The sequence below is a fragment of the Lactuca saligna genome, chromosome 4, assembly GCF_052625555.1.
Source record: "Lactuca saligna cultivar CGN05327 chromosome 4, ASM5262555v1, whole genome shotgun sequence".
In the NCBI taxonomy this organism is placed as follows: Eukaryota; Viridiplantae; Streptophyta; class Magnoliopsida; order Asterales; family Asteraceae; genus Lactuca; species Lactuca saligna.
The window spans coordinates 15,704,505-15,724,851 of NC_136420.1; the positions used below are offsets into that span (position 1 = coordinate 15,704,505).

A 20,347-nucleotide genomic window follows, 5' to 3' on the forward strand; every position below is an offset into this window, starting at 1 on the left:
ATGTTATTTGCAATCTAGACTATGTTATTTTGGTTAATATTCAATAAAATCAAATACAAAAGTAAAGAAAGAAAGAACTAACCTGAAAAACCTTGATATCCTCGGGATGATATGTCATTTTTGCAATCTAGACTATGTTATTTTGGTTAATATTCAATAAAATCAAATACAAAAGTAAAGAAAGAAAGAACTAACCTGAAAAACCTTGATATCCTCGGGATGATATGTCATTTTACTTCGTTAAATATCTTCAAAATATGAAGTATTTCAGCGTACATTCCAAATGGGGGCCATTCACTCTGGAACCTATTTTGGAAGGGGCCAGGCCGAACTCATATCCAAAATGCCATGTTCCCAAGTAGTTACTAGTTAGTCATCATGCAAAAGGTAAATTTATAGATAATTTCTTTACATTGTATAATGGTTAACTTAGTCGATATCTAAAACATATAGGATAAAATGATAATAGTATGTTGTTTTTTTTACTTTATTTTGTGATTTTTGTGAACTGATTATAGATTAACGCTATTGAAAAACTAAACAAACAAGAACATAATGTCGAGTGATCAAACAATTAATGTTATTTCCTTACCGGCATTAAACGACAAAATAGAATTACGAAAATATTTATTTAAATCAGAAGGGGTACCAGTCATCACTCATCATCACAATTTACAGGTCATGCTTCCTCCGTTATAAACACACGCAATCAGTTAACAGTTAACACGTATGAGGTACATATACGATAAATAGAGATAAGGAGTGAAGTCATCGGAAGTCGAAAACTTAATTAGGTCTAGAAACTTCACCGGCCGGGAGAGAAACAATGGGGCGGAGGAAGCTCCAAATAAAGCGGATCGAAGATAAGAGTAGCAGGCTAGTGACGTTTTCGAAACGGAGAACGGGTTTAATTGAGAAAGCACGGCAGCTTTCCGTGCTCTGCGATGTCGATGTCGCCGTCGTCGTATTCTCCGCCCGCGGCAAGCTGTATGAATTCAGCAGCGGTTGTACTGCTAACAGGTGCCTTTCATCGTCTTGTATAGTTGTATAGTTGTATGTTTGTTACTTCGATCTGAATATCTATTCGTATATATGTGCACTCGTTTTTCTGAGCATCTCCCGTACGTTATCTTTAATCTGCACAGTGTACGAGATTTTTAGGGCATAAACAAATGATTTTATGTCTAACATGCATAACAATAACACGCAACCACAATATGGTCGAGGGGTTCCATTTTTAGGTTTCAACTTTTTGATCCCAAGTCGTTTGTGGTGCCTGAAAGTAATGTTAGCTGGTGAACGTTTACATGTTGATTCGGTTTTTGTCGTGTCTAATGTCTTCTTCTTTTTAAGCTGTGCTTGCTTCCTACTTGTTTCCATTTCGGTCTTGAAGATAGTAACTAACAACGTTTATAATTTGTATGCTTGCTATTTATGGTTCTTAAAGTTTTCCCTCAGACTTTATTTTGTTTTTGAATGTGAATAGAATTTTTGTTTTTTTGTAAAGACTGTTCTTACTTTAGGTTTTCAGCAAACCAATCTCAGCAAAATCTTCAAACATTTGTAGCAAGTGTAATTGCCTTCAGATTTTATGTGGACCATCATTTAGACTTGTGTGGGCCACTCTTCAATATAATATTCAGGTTTTGATAATAAGGGATTATTCTCTCTCTATATATAGGAAATAATTAAATTCGCAGGGAGATGACTAAAAAAGGTAAATAATAATAATTCAAGACCACTATTAGTTTTCTAGGGTTTTGGGGAGAGATCCCAAAAAATGGCCAACATTGTGTTCTGATTTAACATCATTTTAATTAAAAAAAATCATTTCATATCAAATTGGCATTGTAGCATCTCTATCTTTGAACCATAACATAAGCATAGAAAACTGTGTTTTTTTTGTATCAGGTCTATCTTTGTCATTATTTAAATTCAACTTGTATCAGGTCTTAGTTATCATATTAGTATTAGGCCATAGGGTATGGGGGACGCAACCTGCAACAAGAAGAGAGGAACGGAAAAGAAAGAAGAAGAGAAGACAGAGAAGAGTGAAGAAGACAGATAAACAAAGAAAAAGAGAGTCCATTGGTTGTGGTCTCTCGTGGTATATACCACATAAGACCACGATCGTTGCTCTAGGTTATCACCACAAGACATCCAAAATGGTGTGTACAGTTGTTTCCCTCCTCCGTCTCAGCAACGAAGTCTCCATGCCATGTATATACCCCACAACTTTATGGTCGTCTATTTCTCAGACCAATATAAGCATGGGAGATTGCATAATATTATTCTAACAACCTAAAATATAAATAGTTAATTAAGGAATTTTGCAGAGGTCATGTTCATTAGTCATATGAAGATCATATTCAATTGAATTCCTCTTCATCGTATCATTAGGCTCATATTACTAGACTCGTATGTGGAATTAAATGTCAGATCAATAACATTAATGATCGGTGGGTAATTGTAATGAAGGATCAAATAACAATCGTTGAGCACACTCATAACGAGCAAGAAGAAATTTTGCAGAAATAAGAAGCTTAAAATTGAGTTTCATGTTGATTATAATGAAGGAGCTTCTTCATTTTCGATTTCTACCGACATATCAAACTAAAAACCCACACCCCCTATTCATCGTTTTTCTCTTTTCCAAGCATACTAATCAATTATTGGAAAGAAGGGTTAGGCCTCGATCTTACTAGAGGCTTACCCGATATTCAACTAAAAGAGAGGGGAAGGCTACAATTTTTTTATTGTTGTTGTAAAAGACACATATGCATCAGTCCCGAAGGGAAGAATGATGAGAATGATCAAGAACATCTGTTATTCTTTAAATATCGATTGTGCACTTGTAATATGACTCGTTCTTTCAAGAATGTCTCATATTCTTTCAATGATAAGAATGATCTTTCAATGATGAGAATGATCAGGACTATCAGTTCTACACATGTAATTTGTGTATCTTATTCTTTTAAGAATGTCTTTTATTCTTTTTAGAATTGTATGAGCATCAGTTTCTTTTTGATTCACACAAGATGTACTTGATATACATGATGGGTTTTGAGCAAAACATACATTCATATGTGTGCATGCAACCCTAAACTGATTGGATCTAAGTTTTCTCTAATTGAACATGCAAACTTGAACACAAAAGAAGAAACTCTAGGTTCTAAGTATTATAATAGAAATTCACATAATAAATATTAAAATACAGACCTTGATTGTTATATCGTAATAACAATCTAAAAACCTTGCTTGAAAGGCCTCCAGTAGCAAGCGCCACAAGTGTCAAGCCTCTAATGGTTCACAAACAAACTCAAGCAACCATTGATTACTATAAAGAGCGATAAGGGAAGAAGAATTTCGTCCAAGAGGCTTCTTAGAAGAGCATAGTTGAAATTCCTCATGGTGGAGGGTTTATATAGGTGTTAGGAAGGTATTGGATAAGACATGTGTATGCAAGATAACCATAATCTCTTAACTTCCTCCGTAAGGCATCAAAGACACCTTTAGAGCCAAAGAAAACCTTAGGAACACCCTAGAAATCTCCAATCCCCCCCCCCTTCCCCCCCCCCCCCCTTTTTCCATTAGGAAGGTTCTAGAATGCCCAATTCTCAACTATTGAACATTGTCACATTTAGTCCCTGCAGTTTTAATGAATTCATTTAATCTCAAAATTAATTCTAAATTAATTTATAATTTAATATTAATTAAACAATATTGTTTCTAATTAATATATTATATCCATAATACATTAATAAATCATTTATTTAGATTTCTAATTAATTTATTAACAAAGTGATAAATTAATAAATCATTCTTCTCTCTCTCTCTAAATGTTATCCTATTCAATTGTTAGGTTTGAAGGCAACCCAAAATGACATTGCTACTATCAATTTAAATTTATACCAATTATAGGTATGTGCTTAGACACCTAATCCAACAATCTTCCACTTAGATAAGTATAATAACTATAAATGTAAGTATAACTTCAAAAATTAACTAGCAAATTGTAGCTACCAAAAGCCGATGTCGAACTATTGTTTCAAAACTATTGAATATTAATAAAGCATTAATCATTCCATGTCGAACTATGCGAAGTGAAACACAATAATAACCTAATTAACTATTATTTCAAAACTATTGAATATTAATAAAACGCTTATTATTTAATCACCATATTAATTAGACTTTATTAATTGTATAATGTTTCGATGAATCAACTAAACACTTGCATTAAACATTAGTCATTCCATGTTCTAAACATCCATACTATGTTTCTCTATGGTCATTCATTTGTGAACAAATCAATTGGACAATTCCAATGGTGCTCATTTCACAATGTGAAATCCTTATTATAAGTGTAAGAATTCCAAATTCTTTTATAATTAAATGTGTTAGAGTCTAACCTTTCATGAAATATTCTTTTGTGATGACGTGGCTTGAAAGTCAAAGACTTTGCCGATAATGTCACAAAATGCTCCATTGAAACTTTGTTACTTAAAAAAATTTCATTGTAATGAAGTATCAAATTCAAGATACAATTCTTGAACACCTTCCTTACATTAAGGTTTCTAACTTACATGTAGATTCTAATCACCAACTCCCATTATGGAAACATTTCCATATTCCTATACGACTATCAATTCTGATCACGAATTATCTCCACTAAAAACATGTGAATATGGTCCTTCCAAATTTATACTTCTAACTGTTCTCAAGCAACCAATCTTCAGGTAAACTTTAGACTGTTCTTGACAGTTGTTTAACAATTTTAGTCACATCTTGTTCTAGTCATTTTTCCTTCTCAATGCCTTTGGCATCAAGTGAATATTATAGCATATGTAAGCAATCCAATATCCAAGACATATGGGATTCGACACATAATGTCTCACATAAAGACATGATACTCGATAAGTCTCTTGCTATTATATTTTCATATACTGAATTTCCTATGTTGAATCACTACAACGCGATATTCATATAAGAACAAGACTAAGTTCCATTAAAAATCCTTTAATCTAATCCTTTAGATTTGAAATGATGTATGAGTGCCCTCTCCCCTAAGCTTATCATAGTAAAATAATTCCAAACTTTGCAACTTGCAAATTTGAAAACTTTGTTTCCTACAACCAGTATTGCCAATTTGCAACACTTTGCATAACAACTATGCTCCCACTAGCATAACAATTATGCTTCTATCTGCATAACAATTATGCTCTCACTAGCTTTGATATGTACCTAAAAATCAACCGGATTTTTGGAAATCAATGCTCTTGACTTCTCATTAAAGTTCAAATTTATGATACGTGATGCTTTGATAAGTCTTCATCTAGACTTCTCAAGGTATTTTAGCAATATTTGATTCCTCTTCTTAGTTGAGACAATTTCACTAAGATATCCTTAGATGATCAATTGTGACATAGTTTCATAATCATTAAGATGATCATAAAATATGATACTAAAGTACTCTCCTTTCATTCAGATTGGAGAAACCTTTATCTTTCTGCCTAATAGATTTTTCATATTCATTATGCCATTCTTTGAAACCTTTTAAAGAATCAGAATTACACTTAATCTTATAAGTATAATCATATTTACTAAACCATCAGTAAATCATGACAAATAAACTTACCGTCCTTTGTGGTGGATCTGACCAGTCCACATCAATGTGTACTACATCCTTTAGTCTTTCACTTGTCTCACATAAACATGTAAACAAAGAATTAGTCCTAATTTTCCAAAGATCAAGATTCCCATACATCACACAATTCGAATTGTATGACTCTAAGTTTCTATCAAATTGAAACTTGAGTGATGAGAATTCCTTTCATTTTGTTAATAGTGACATTACCACATATGATATAACAAAGGATCAAATCCATATGTAACATTGCTAATAATAAAAATATCATCACCAATTTTCATAAATGTTATTGTAAGGAAATATAAAGTAACAAAAATTCACTTTATTGATAAAATGTGGAAGAATTTGTCCTTACAATGCAAATATAAAAACTATGTTTCTAGACATTTCCTAAGCAGTAGTTCAAAAATCTGATCCTCGAACCATGCGACCGAAATCCATCTCTCACGATCAGATTCAACTTATTGTTCTTAAGCTTCCTTCTTTCTCTTAGATTCTGCAAAACATCAAAATGTGACTATCACATCATTTATTAAGAATCTATGAATAGGAACTTAAAGGAGTTAGATAGTGGATGTACCTGAAGTAGAGTTATAGAACTTGATTTTACTATCTCGAAGATCTTTCAAGTAGACAGGGTAGTTTCGCATCCAATATCCCTTCAATTGGCAATAGAAACATATGAACTCTTCAGGAATGACACATGGAACTATCTTAGAATTGATCTTTCTCTTTACCATATGGTCAAATGGTTTGACCTTGACCGATCCATTTCCATTAGGAGGAGAAATCTTTTGTGGACTATCAATGTAGCCATTGCCAACGTCCATGGAAACTTGGGAGAAAGATCCTTCAAACACATTTGCTTGATCAATACACTTGAGCATTTATGCTTCAGCAACAATTAGCAAATATTTTAGATCAATTAGGGTCACGTCGTTGTCAATCATTTAGTAGTACTTAATGAATTGACTATATGACTCAGGAAGCGAGTAAAGAACCAAGTCAAACAACCAGCTCCTTTGGGAAAACGACACCCAACATTCCCAGTCTGTCAATGTGCGACTTCATTTTCAGCACATGTCCACACACAGGATTTCCATCTAGGTGTTTGCATGCCAACAGAACTTGAGTAACCTTGAACTTTTCAAGTTGAAGAAAATGTGGGTCAGGGAGAATCACTGGAGGGGGGTGGAGGAAGAGTTGGAGAAGCATGATTTCTAGTTCCACCATTTGAAGAAGGGAACATTCTTTCATCTTGATCAACTTGTGGAAGATCATCTTCAGATTAAGAAGGAAAACCTTTTCCAAAAGGATGAGGAAGATTATTGTTGTCTGAACTCGACATCTATAAAGGGAGAATAAAGAACTCAAGTTAGTTGATTTTAATCCTTAATTATTAACCCAAAAAAATTAATTTAATGTTAGGATCCATATTTTCGATTCAAATTCTGAAGATGGGTGTCGTAATCAAATTCAAATCTATTTTAGGTAGGTAAACCTTTACCAGTTTCAATCCAATGGAACTCCTAGATCTGTGAGATTCATTGAACTTTTCAATGGCATGTTTAATCTCGATTATGCTTTCATTTTTGTGACTGGGATGTTGGGGATCACAAACGAGATGTGAATAACCATGCAAATTAGCTTGGTAATCTTGATGTCCTTTATCACCCAATCAATGTCTCGGTTAACCACACACACTCCATTAGTCAATGATAATTTACAAGATACCCATTCCCAACAATATTAGTTCATATTAGTTTTTCGGTTAACCACACATGCTCCACTAATGACCAATAAGGTGCAATGTACAACTTCATGGTTAACATCAAATTTACATTTTTCCTAAAGTAACTAAAAATGAGATTTTAGAAAATGGTTTAGTTACTTTATCATTATACTTTTAATGAAGATTAAGTGTCCTATCGAACTCGTTCGGCTAACGACCCTCCACCATACAAGAGAGCAGTAGGTAAGAATGGATACCCAATGTCGGTCATTTTATAGGCTGCTTCCTTAAACTCCCCTTATAGTATGGTTTCGTGAATGAGGCGTACTAGCGACTCGACTGGCTCGTGTTATACATATAGTAAAAATTAAACTTTTAGTCTTACACAAAGTATGATGTGTATTTTAAACATATTAAAATACTAAGAGTTTAATCTTTTAATAAATTAAACATTTAATTTAATTAAATTTAAACCACATATGGATTTATTAATTACCATTAATAAAATCCATAAGGATATATTTTAGGGTTTATCATTTTAAATTTCCAAAATTAAACATTTTAATTTCAAACTTCAAACAACCCAAAATATTAATTATTAAGTCCAATTAATAATTATCTAGTAACCGATTATGGATATATTAATTATTCTTTAATTAAGCAATTAATTAAATTATTAACCATGTCCATAAGGATAATTATAATCAAATAAAATCAACATTATCTAATTTATAAGTATCACCTAACATTTAGGTTATATTTAATTATCTAATATTTCCAATAATTACGTTATGACAGAATAAAGAAAAGATAATTGCCAAATATAACCATGAAAATCAAGTTAGGCAAGTAAATTTGAAATCAGATCAGACACAACAACTCGACGAGTTTGAGGACCAAACTCGACAAGTTTCTGCAACTCAACGAGTGCCAAGAACAACTCGACAAGTTCATTGAACAGAATGTCGATTATGTTACATTCTCCTTTGAACAATTCACAATTGCATCATATTTAACATCAAACTAATCCTAGGCTTTGATGCTTCCAATGAGTTTTGAGCAAATCATACATTTCTATGTTTGCATGCAACATAAAACTAATCGTGGGCTCTTAATACCTACTAATGAAATAATATATGTATGACCATTCCATCCACTACTTTTATACAATCCCTCATATAGAAATACCATTTTTACTAATACTTATTTCGTTAGCATGACAATTGTTATTCTATCTTTTCTATCTACAAGCATTTTTATAACTACAATATAATACCATTTTCCTATCAATGAAACTTTGAGACAAAAACATCGATGTCCATACTAAGTATTCGTATGTAGAATAAAAATTATTTAATTAAGAAGACTTAATTTCCAATTAGGAATAACCCAATTGATAGAGGCATAACATAGCCTCTTAGTTTGTGAGGATGGGGATGTCATTGTTGGATCATTGGTGCTAACAAGAATTAAAGTATTAACACTAACATCTAACCAGTTAAGTTGTCGTTCAAAAAAATTAAGAAGACTTAATTAAATAGTTTTTTGGTTGTTGTGTGTGTATGGGGTTGGGGTGGGTATGTACGGGGTTTGGGTGTGTAGGTAGGTGGGTGGGTGTGTACCTACTAAAATATCACCAGTTTCCACCCAAGATCCCAACATTACAATTCCATTTTTGCCTAAATTTCGGAGTAAATGGACTTCTTAATGCGGTATTTCATTAATGACCCTTTCGGAGCCTTGGTTAATCTGAATTTCATATTTACGTATGTGGAAAGAAGTATAAATATCTTCATATACTAAGCGCTCACTAATGAGTACTGCATCTTCAAAAGTGTAACCTTCTTATGGCATATAAGCTACTAATACGTTTTTCCCCAGAGCGAGTTCGCCACCAACTATATTAGCACCATACGCTAAAATTTGTCCTTTTTTAATGCATTTAACCCATTGAACATGGGGTTTTTGATGCATACAAGTATTTTTGTTGGAAGGTTGACACATAACTACTGGGTGTTTATGTGTGTGGAAGAAAGGAGGGGTGGGTGGGTGGGCGGGCGTTTATGCGTGCTTGTTTATATATATATATATATATATATATATATATATATATATATATATATATATATATATATATATATATATATATATATATATATATATATACTCACTCTCTCTCTCTCTCTCTCTCTCTCTCTCTCTCTCTCTCGAATCAGATTATAAAATATACATCTATCAAAAGAGTATCATTATATAGCATCTACTTACGGTTTGTGTCTAAATAAACTAAACATGGTTTTCAATTTAATATTACAATTTGATTTATGATTGATTAATTTAGAAATTATTTATGTATGGATTTTGTTTTAATTTCGATCAAGATGATTAATTTTATATATGAATCATTGTTTCTAAGTTAATGTAACGTAAGTTTTTCTATTAATTAATTAAAAACAACTGACTTGGAAAAAAACTAAATTACAATAAAAATAAGTTTTAATATTTTTTTTATTTAATTTTACTTGTTCTACATTTATAATATTTAAACCTTTTACATATTTTGAAAAACAGTATTTGAATACATATTTTTTAAAGTTTTATTTATATTTTAGACTACATAATACTAAAATTAACAAAGAAGTATATTGTATTAATCATTTTAAAGTCTACCAAAAATAAGATAATATTTTGTATTTAATAACATTTAAATTTATAAATTAATTATATTAAGTTGTAAATTGAAAGGTCATTGAGGTTTCAAATGCATATGGTGATAGAAAAAATACATCTGATACGATATATATATAAAACCATATTATAAAATATATATCTTCAAAAATAATACCATTCAATAGTAGTTACCTATGGTGTGTATATATATATATATATATATATATATATATATATATATATATATATATATATATATATATATATATATATATATATATATGTATTAAACCATATTATAAAATATATATCTTCAAAAATAATACCATTCAATAGTAGTTACCTATGGTTTGCGTCTAAATAAACTAAACATGGTTTTCGATTTAGTATTTCAATTTAGCGTTATGATTGATTGATTTAAAAATAATTTATGTACTGATTTTGTTTTAATTTTGATAAGGATGGTTATATATATATATATATATATATATATATATATATATATATATATATATATATATATATATATATATATATGTCCCTTTTAAACCTTAAAAAATCATATTTTCCCACCTTAATTTCTTAATATCATATTTACCCTTCATAAACCTTTAAAATATCATATTTGCCTAAATCCTCTTTTATAATGTTTTTAATATTTTATATTCATTTTTTATACATTAAAATTACTATAATAATTAAAAAATTTTGACCATATTATCCTCACGTCTATGATAATGGAATGTGAACTTCTAAATTGTTGGAATGTCGCCATTTTCACAAACAAAAAGATTAATCTTTAACCCTCTCTATCGAATGTATATTTTAATTGTTTAGTTTTTTGTTGTTGTTCATTGTTATGTTGTAGATGAAGGATATTTTAGACATTACCATTGATATTTTAATGTTTAACAAGGGCATATACGATATTTTGATATTTAAGAACATATATGATATTTTGATGTATAAAAAGGATATATATGATATTTTAATGTTTAAAGAGGACATGTATAATATTTTGAAATTTTATGAATGGTAAATATGATATTTAGAAATTTTATGAAGGGTAAATATAATATTCAGAAATTATGTTGGGTAAATATGATATTTTGATGTTTAAGAAGGGCATATATGAAATTTTCCCTGTATATAGTGATAGATAAAATTTTTTTTTATAATATGGTATTGTTTAACCTGCGTAAAATAATATTATTGGAAGAACTCACGAAAAATAAGAGCATTTCCTCAAACTCCTAAACTTTTACACGTGTATACCCATTCTTTTTGGTAAATTACACGAATCGATCCTTGTGTAAATCTCAAAAAGCACGTTTAGTCATTGTCTTCAAAAATTAACTCGGATCATCCTTTATATCGTTTCAAAGTTTCATGCATAGTCCCTAACAACATAAAATGATTATATTGAACTTTTCAATTTTTTTTATTAATTTATTAATAACAAATATTTTAATTAAATTTTATGGGGCACACCCTTTTATCCCTTCCCCTTTATAACCTTTTCCCCATTTTTCCTATCTAGCAATTGATATTCCTCAATAACCATTGAATTTGACGATCTGCAAGCATGAAGCTGCCGACAGCCGACAACCATAAAGTTACTAAAGACGAAATATTCTCACCAATCGCTTATCACATTCGCTCATCGTCAAACCCTCACCCACTGCTCTCGCTTAAGACTCCAAGATCGCTCTCTCTCCACTTGACTCCGACCACCTGTCAGTGGCCCTAGTTTTGTCGCACTAGAAATCACGAGAACTCCGCCGGAATTCACCGTCATCTCCGCCAAAACCCACCTCAATCTCTTCAATTATGGCGATTTGGACCACCATTACACTGTTTCTATCTTCTCTTAGGTCATCTGAATCATCACCAAACTAGCTACTTTCACCCATATCTTCTTTAGAACACTGATGATGATCAACCACCATGATTTCTGGAAAAACAACGAACAACACCCACCATGATTTTTGCACAAGGATGAAGCTAGGATTTTAAGATCCGCAAACAACTATTGGACCGATAAGAGAGGATGTTAGAGTTTTATCATTTGCATACGATTTATGGAACTCAAGATCTTGAAAACGATTTCTAGGGATTTGTTCAAACGATTTATGAAACAAATTTCCAAATCGAATTAGTTTTATCTTCATATTCTGAGTATTTTTGGTGTCGGATTTGGAGATCTAGGTTTGGATTTGTGCAAATGATGTTCAAAAAATATTCTTGCATTTGGTTGGAGTTGCGGGTTTCTAAAATCGCCAGTGAAGTGTGATGAAGAGGTTCCATTGCATGGCAGTGAAGGAGACGGGGTTGAGGGTGGGGTTGAAGATGAATCTTTTTATACCTTAGAATTACTATAATAATTTAAAATTTTAACCATATTATCCTTACGTCTATGATAATGGAATGTGAACTTCTAAATTGTTGGAATGTCGTCATTTTGACAAACAAAAATATTCATCTTCAACCCTCTTTATAGAATGTATACGTTAGCTTTGCGCGAATCGATGTTTATTGGGAACATTATGCAAATGACACTCGCTTATCTACAAGAAAACGAAGCTGAAAGTTTGTGTTCGAAAACCAAAAAAATTCATTTACAAAGAAATTGTATACCTAGGCACAATCATCTTGTATAAGGCTACTTTGCTGATGATGGTGTCTACGTTGTAAAATGTAGACCGATTCAGGATAAGGAAAGAATTATTCCTAAGTATAGTTAATGAAGTGAAGAATCAATTTCCATATTTTCAATTAAAATGGGATGCGAGAGGCGGTTAAAGTTTCTCTCCAATAAAAAAAATATACAACGACAATTCATCAACTAGTAAACTCATATGATGAGTACTCGTGGATGTCAAAGCGAATGACACGAGAATGTCTTTACAAGTTTGCTAAATCTTTGATTATCCTCTACGTGACCTATCTTTGTACACGCCTACAATTAACGACGTCCACCAGTAACGACATATGAAAACAACCATGGGTACCCTTCAATGTTTGGTAGTATTAATTGTATGCATTGGGGTAGACAATGTGTCTTAATGCGTGGCCCAATCCATTCATATAAGGTGATAAGAAACAACTGACGAGAATTTTAAGAGCAATTGTGTCGCATGATCTTGGGATATGGCATGAAAATTTTGGTGCATTGGGTGCCAACAACATCAATGTTCTAGATTAATCACCAATATTCAACGACATTAACCTTGGAAAATTGTATGATGTATCGTTTCAAATGAACGAATCATCATACAAGCGTAGGTACTACCGTATCGGTGGGATATATCGGAGTTAGCTACATTTGTGAAATCATTCCCATGCCCAAGCGACAAAAAACGATTAAAGTCTAAGGTGACTCAAGGATCAGCTAGGAAGCATGTCGAACGACCCTTTAGTGTTCTTAGAGACGTTAGCATTTAGCAGATACTCAAAGTCTCGACATAGTCATACGATCATTCAAGAATACATAGCTTGATGTTTGCATACATTATATTGCATAATATGATAGAAGAAGGAAAACGATTTGTCACTAAAATGAAGATGAAAATTTACCAATATTCGAAGAAGTGTGTATTTGTACAACAGACTACATGGTGGGCAGAAGGGAAGTATACGATCGTGTTGGACATCAAACATTTGTGTTGATTTGATGGAACAAATTTACAATATTCATTTAAATCCGTCGACAACAATTCGTACAATGATTTGTTTTACGATACAAATGAGGATTCAAACATGATGATTCAGGCGAGAATTCAGGCAACGCTACGACCTACGATGATACGTGACTTACTATTTTAATGTGTTTTAGTTTCATTTGAATTTTAATTAATGGAGTTTTCTCTTTATTAAATTTATATAATTATTAAATTATATTTTTATATATTTATTTAGAAAAAAAGTGAGATAGTGATAGGTGATTATTTCCCATCAATGAAGGGATGAGGGGAAATTAACGCAAAGATGAGTCGACAGAAGAAGAAGAAGAAAATAAAAAATAAAAAAAAAAAAAAGATTGTCCACAACCATTGGTCTTTATACAAGGGAAAATCACCAAAGAAAAACAAACCTATAGATATATACAATGAAAAAATAAAAATCGCTAACTAATCTGACCTAGATTGTTTCTTAGTAAAAGATCATTACTAGTTAACCATTTTTATCTTTAACTAACAAACCTTTAACTAACAAACGTGTAGTAGATTCTAATGTGTACGTATCCATATCCTTGTTTATATAAGATACTTTTTATTTTATTATTTATATTGAATACTTATGAATCTATCTAAAATATTAATTTTTAAAGCATTTCATAAATTTATATAAAGTTGAAGATGATTTCATTACTTTTTCTTAGCATATGTGTTCAGAGGCACAGACCCAGAAAAAATGTTGATAGGTTGCACAACTTTTTTTTCCACATAACAAGCGGCGTATCCCGGATTTCAAATATGTTAAGAGGCATAAAACTATCAAATAATATTTCTGGGTCGGGTTAAAATGGTTTTAAAACAACAAGTAAACTAAAATTAATCAAATTAATAAAGCAAATACAAAGTGAGAACAAGAAATACAAAAGAAGATACAAAGGAGCTAACAAAAAAGAGTAAGGATAAAAACGAAGCTACCAAAGCTAAACAAAATATAGCAATGAGCTTATGAAGTGATCATCAAGGGCAAAATCGACCACAACAAACAAGTAGACCACAACACTAGGAACCAACAGGGGCAAAATTGTCCACTCCAAGGGTTTTTGAATTCATTTTCTTTCTACATTTCATGCTTGTTAATGACTTGTTTAAATGTTGTATGTATAACTATAAATATACTTATAATATATATGTGTTCCAGTGTGGAGCATATTTTTGCTAGGTATGAAGCAGAAAACAGAAGCACAAAAGGAGATAACCAAGATTCAGTAAGCCTCCCTCATACATACAAATTCTTAATGAACTTAATTCATTGTTTTCACAATAGTTGCTATAAATACGCGTTAGTGACTTAATGAGAATTTGCATTACAGGAACTTCCATTGAAGTGCAATAAATTCAGTACATATAAAGAGCTTCTACAAATGGTGGACAGGTAATATGTAAACATACAACAAACACACACACACACACAATGGTAAGTTAGAAGATAATGATTTTAATGATATCCAACTCTTAGAACAGCCTTGTTGAAGAGAATAATAATAATAATAATAAGGAGGAGGAGGAGCTCTCTGTGGTTGAGATGACACGTTTAGAAGAAGAACTTGATGCTGCTCTTATGCAAACAAGGTCAAGAAAGGTGATTCCTTTTATTTGCTGCTACTTGTTCCATTTACATGTTTTGCATTTAGTCACTGATTAGTAGTATCTTATTATGATATTGATATAATATATTGACACTGATTATGGTTGATGATTGATGCAGACACAGTTGATGATGGAGTACGCATCTATCCTCAAACAACAGGTATATAAAGATAAAGAAAAAAATCATCATCTTTTAGAGTTTTACAAAAAAAGTATTAGATCCATAGGGCACTTACTGTATTGCCATTACTCATAATATAACAGCACTCGATTTTCCCAATTGTGAAAGTTGTAACAGTGAATACATTCAGTGGATTGGCAGTGAAATCCAACCAATGTCTTTATTGTTTGTATATATGTAGAGGCTAATTCATCTGGTTAAATGCAAGGTCGTTAAGATCATACACATACATGATACACCCTTTCCCCTTCTTCTTCTGTTTGTGTATATTTAATATCAATCATACCAAGTAGGAACCTGCATAAACACAACATCAGTCTAATAATCTATATTTTATCATTGTGATTGTGAGCAGGGGAAGGATTTAATCAAAGAAAAGGAAGAAATCGTACAACAGGTAAACCTTATTGAAACAAGTTTCATTTGTTTAAAATTTTGAAATACCCTTATTTTTTTACCATTGAAAGGGAGAAATTAGTCAATTATTTGGTTCCCATGAACATGATGCCTAAAAAGTGTATGATCATTTAGATTCTTGTAACTAAAGAAAAACTAGCATAACTTATCAGATCTTCCTTGCCTTTATAATCAAATAATTTCCAAGCTTCTTTTTCAAGTATTGTAGTTTTTAAAAGGACAAAGTTAATGTCTTCTTGCTTTGCTGCATTCATGTGTTGCGATTTGTATTGTTGTAGATATGGTTATACGAATTGAATTGAAAGTTAAAGTATAATGAAATTGCAAAAATTAAAGTGGATCTTTGGCTTACAGATTGCATCAGCGGAGAATGTGTTTGGGACTGGGGGTGGAGGTCTGAACAACGACCTTTCAATTAACCAGATGGATTCGCCGCAGCATCTGACTCTCCCTCTTTTTATTACGTAATCTCTGGACTCATCAATTTCAGTTTCAATTTCATCCCTGCAATTGCAGATCAGATTCAGATGTTTATAATGTGAACTATAACATAAACCGATGGCAATAATAATCCGATGAAATACGTTGGATTGTGTTTGTGTGTGACAACTAGATACGTATGTATCTCCGTAAACCGTAATCGAGTGCTTCACGACTCACGGTGAAGCAAGCATTATTTTTGTTTTTTTTTTTATTTTTTTATTTATGGTTATAAAGTTTGAGTTTTGAATTTTGATTGTGAGAAAACCCATTGTATTTTTTCTGGTTATGTTTTTTGTTTTCTTTTTTAAAGATTTTTCTTTGATTTTATAGATATAATATTTAATTACCAAATTATAAGATGGGTCGAAAGCATCATGAATATGTTGATTATTTTAATTTTCAACATACATAATAAATTAAAATAAAAATAATTATAACAGCTATTTTTTTAAATAAATTCCCAATGAATAATCGTAAAAATGAAAAACTACCTAAATAGCAATAGTTTTCGTAGATAACCATCTACGAAAATTTGGTCATCTACAAAAAAGTTATTATTTTGACAAAAGACATCATTTTGGGCATATTGGCTGCGAAAATCTAGAAAGATAGATTTTCCCATATTACATTTATGAAAATCTAGGTGATATTTGAATTCAATTTTATGTGTTATTTAGATGTAGGAAATGGAATTGAAATTAATTTTAAATTATGTTTGATTGTAAAAAATGGAATTGGAATTCAATGATATTATTGCTTTTTTTTTTTTGATTAATTTTATTTTGTTTTTTAACTTATATGTAAAAATATATTATACCCATTCTATCTCATATTAATTGTTTTTGTTTTCTTTTTGGTATGTTCTAAAATAGTAGCTTACTTCTCAAAAGAAATATCATTTTTACTAAAATATCTTTCATTATTAGTTATTATCATAGAATTAAATACAACAAAAATGTAAAATTATCAGTTCATTTAATAAAGTTAATAATAATTAATGTTTTCTTAATGTGTATGTTTTTGATCTGCAGACGGTAATTTTAGAACAGATGGAGTTTAAATTATAAAAATAATAATTTTTAGTATTATTGAATGAGCATTTATCTCAATATATTGAGAAAATAATGTTAATAAACATCATAACTTAATAAAGTCATTCCACTTCACATCCCAACAATCTTTCCAACATAACAATAAGCAAGAAACAATTTTTCCAACATAACTACACATTATAAATAGATAAGCAAAATGCCAAATTAATTGGTTGCACCCCAAGATGCAAACATAGATTCTGTCAAATTATCTCTAAATATAGCCCATTCGTTTGAAGTCCTAATAAAAGTAATAGTATAAATATCTTCATGTCCAAGATCTTCAATTCCCTCGTCCCGATCATAATTATTGTCAATTAGATCTACTTTCATTTCTTGTTTATGAAGCTATGTAGGAGACAACATATCCTTATGATCTCATTTTTCGTTTCAATTGGATAATACAAACTATCCTTTAATATTCCCCATCTTCCCTTCAAAAGACCAAAACATCTTTTCATAACATTTCTTGTTGATGAATGTTTCATGTTAATTGGTTGGTGCCCATGAGACCATTCATTTAAATGATACATTTTCTCTCCATAATGGGCTATAAAACCCTCCATGTGTGTATCCGACAAATTAAATAAATAACATGGAAATAAGTTTTATCGTTAATAACAATTTATAACGACATCAACTATATAAATAACCTAGAAATAAGTTTTACCGTTAATAATTAATATATATATATATATATATATATATATATATATATATATATATATATATATATATATATATATATATATATATATATATATATATATATATATATATCCCTGTCTTGGAACTTTCAATCCATACAAATAACTCAAAGTGTGAGAATTAATTTTGTTTCTTTACCTTTCAACTCCATTGCAAATAGAAAGTTAATATTGTTTACTTTATTAGGCTGTCAAGATAGATATTTTCTTGTGCCTCATACTGTACAATTGATATAACATGTCAAGATTTAAGAACCAAAACCAAGATGAATAATAGGAACACGGTACCAGTAGCACAAGTAGTAAAATACATCAGGATCTCATTAGTAAACTAACCTTCTATGTAGAATCAAGAACTACATGGTTAGGTTTTATCCTAGGTAACATGTCTTAAACTATAAGCAATATCAACAATATAGAGGATTAAACTTAGACATTTCGCCTTATTACTATACCCAACACTACAATAGTCTGCAAAGATAGAATAGTAAAAGGAAATGCCAAAAGCAAATAACTCCCAAGCCTTATAGATAGTAATTTTCGATTAAAGGTGCAAAATCCTTCCAATTAGCATGTTATCATTAACGTCACTACAAGTTGTGATTTGTCTTGCACAAATTTTTTTCTTCAACATGGAGTGTGTGCTTCTACAATGGTCTTCTAAGTATGAACAATGCAAAGAATTCCATGACTTTCATGTCTCCTTTCAGCTATGTATTTTATGATGAATGTTTGAGAAAGTATGAAAATTCCAATGTGAGGAAAAAAATTTCTTACCTTTTTGATTATCTACCTCACTTGTTGGTGATTTTAGTGTCATCGTGTCATTTTATGTAACAAGAACTAACATGTAAGTTAACGAGCTTCATAATTTGTACTCTAGTATATGTACGGATTTGTGCAAAGTGCACGCATGTATAAGATCGAATTATAAGTCGGTTCGACGACAAGTCGGGGGTCTGGGGGCAACGCCCCTAACGGGGTCCAAGGGGCAGAGCCCCTGGCTGGGGTCCCGCTAACAGGTCAGCGGGTGGGGTCGAAGGGCAGTGCCCCAAAAACTCTTCAAAAATTACATATGTGAACATAGTGGAAAAAACGAATTCTTGAGGGTGTTTATGGTAAAACTGACAAAATTCGTCAGTTTTGGAAATCCTAAATCCTCATTAAATTTCAAATTTCCTAGCTTGCTTCCAAAGAAACCCATAACGGCCAATCCTAATAGAGACCCTAATCTCATTTATTATAGAAACAACTCTTCTCTTTGAGAAGAGACACGAAATTCTTAAGCTCTCATTTTTCATCAAACTAACACAGAATCCTTCTAGTAATTTGGCTTACGACTTTTGTGCCTAAAATCGTAAGTGTCATATTGGATTATCCTAAGCTGGATTTCTTGCAACCTAGTCATAGGATACAAAAATCAGTTCAAAAAGTGTTCACATGATCCAAGTGGTATCCAGATCTACACTACGAACCCTACTTTTTCTAACCTCACCACCCTTATTGAGAGCCTCTCCATGCATGAAAAATCACCTACCTTGCTTATTTGTTATTTTTTTTCTATAAAAAAATCGAAACAAAATTGTTAAAATTTAAGACTATTAATTTAATTTTACTATGTGTTTTGTCATGTCCTGAGCTTTTGAAGATTTTGAGCTATCTCTATAAGAAGGTCATCTCTTTCATCATCCTTTCTGAGTGTCATTTCAGTGTGCTTCAGGTATCGACTATCTGATTCCATTACATTCATTCTCTCCTTAATTAAACACATCTCTCTTTCCAAGCTTGCCTTCTTTTCTTCTTCTGTTGACACATACAATCAAAATTACAAAATCACCCGTATAAAATGTTAATATTAATTGGCTTTCAGTGTTTGGGTAGTGTAATATGATAATGGAATGTAAATAATTCATTCCATTCGTTCGTAATTTCATTTCATCACACTAAACAAGCTCTTACTTCATAAAATAAAATATAAAATTAACTTGGTGTAAAAGCACATGTAGGTACCTATATCTTTATCATCAGGAACACCCGCATCATTTGTAGTCGGTTGTATAAGATTTTCCAAGTTATTCAACATCCCATAAAG

At 31.2% G+C, this 20,347-nt stretch overlaps 1 protein-coding gene and 1 long non-coding RNA gene across 3 annotated transcripts; one reads left to right on the forward strand and one right to left on the reverse strand.

Annotated features, from left to right (window-relative positions):
* The first annotated feature begins 683 nt into the window (after nt 1–683).
* LOC145041295 (agamous-like MADS-box protein AGL27) lies at nt 684–16,766 on the forward strand. The gene is made up of 7 exons (XM_078989304.1): nt 684–1,020; nt 14,928–14,994; nt 15,100–15,161; nt 15,251–15,368; nt 15,495–15,536; nt 15,913–15,954; nt 16,329–16,766. The coding sequence occupies exons 1-7, from the start codon at nt 827–829 to the stop codon at nt 16,440–16,442; spliced, it is 639 nt and encodes a 212-aa protein (XP_078845430.1). The 5' UTR covers nt 684–826; the 3' UTR covers nt 16,443–16,766.
* On the reverse strand, nt 15,074–16,464 carry LOC145041296 (uncharacterized). Of its 2 annotated transcripts, XR_013680022.1 has the most exons (3): nt 16,327–16,464; nt 15,613–15,854; nt 15,074–15,519 (listed from the first exon to the last, which is right to left on the reverse strand). It is a non-coding gene; the product is annotated as an uncharacterized LOC145041296 (long non-coding RNA). The 2 variants fall into 2 exon arrangements; XR_013680021.1 differs by lacking the exon at nt 15,074–15,519 and having other exon boundaries at nt 15,521–15,854.
* Nucleotides 16,767–20,347: the final 3,581 nt, after the last annotated feature.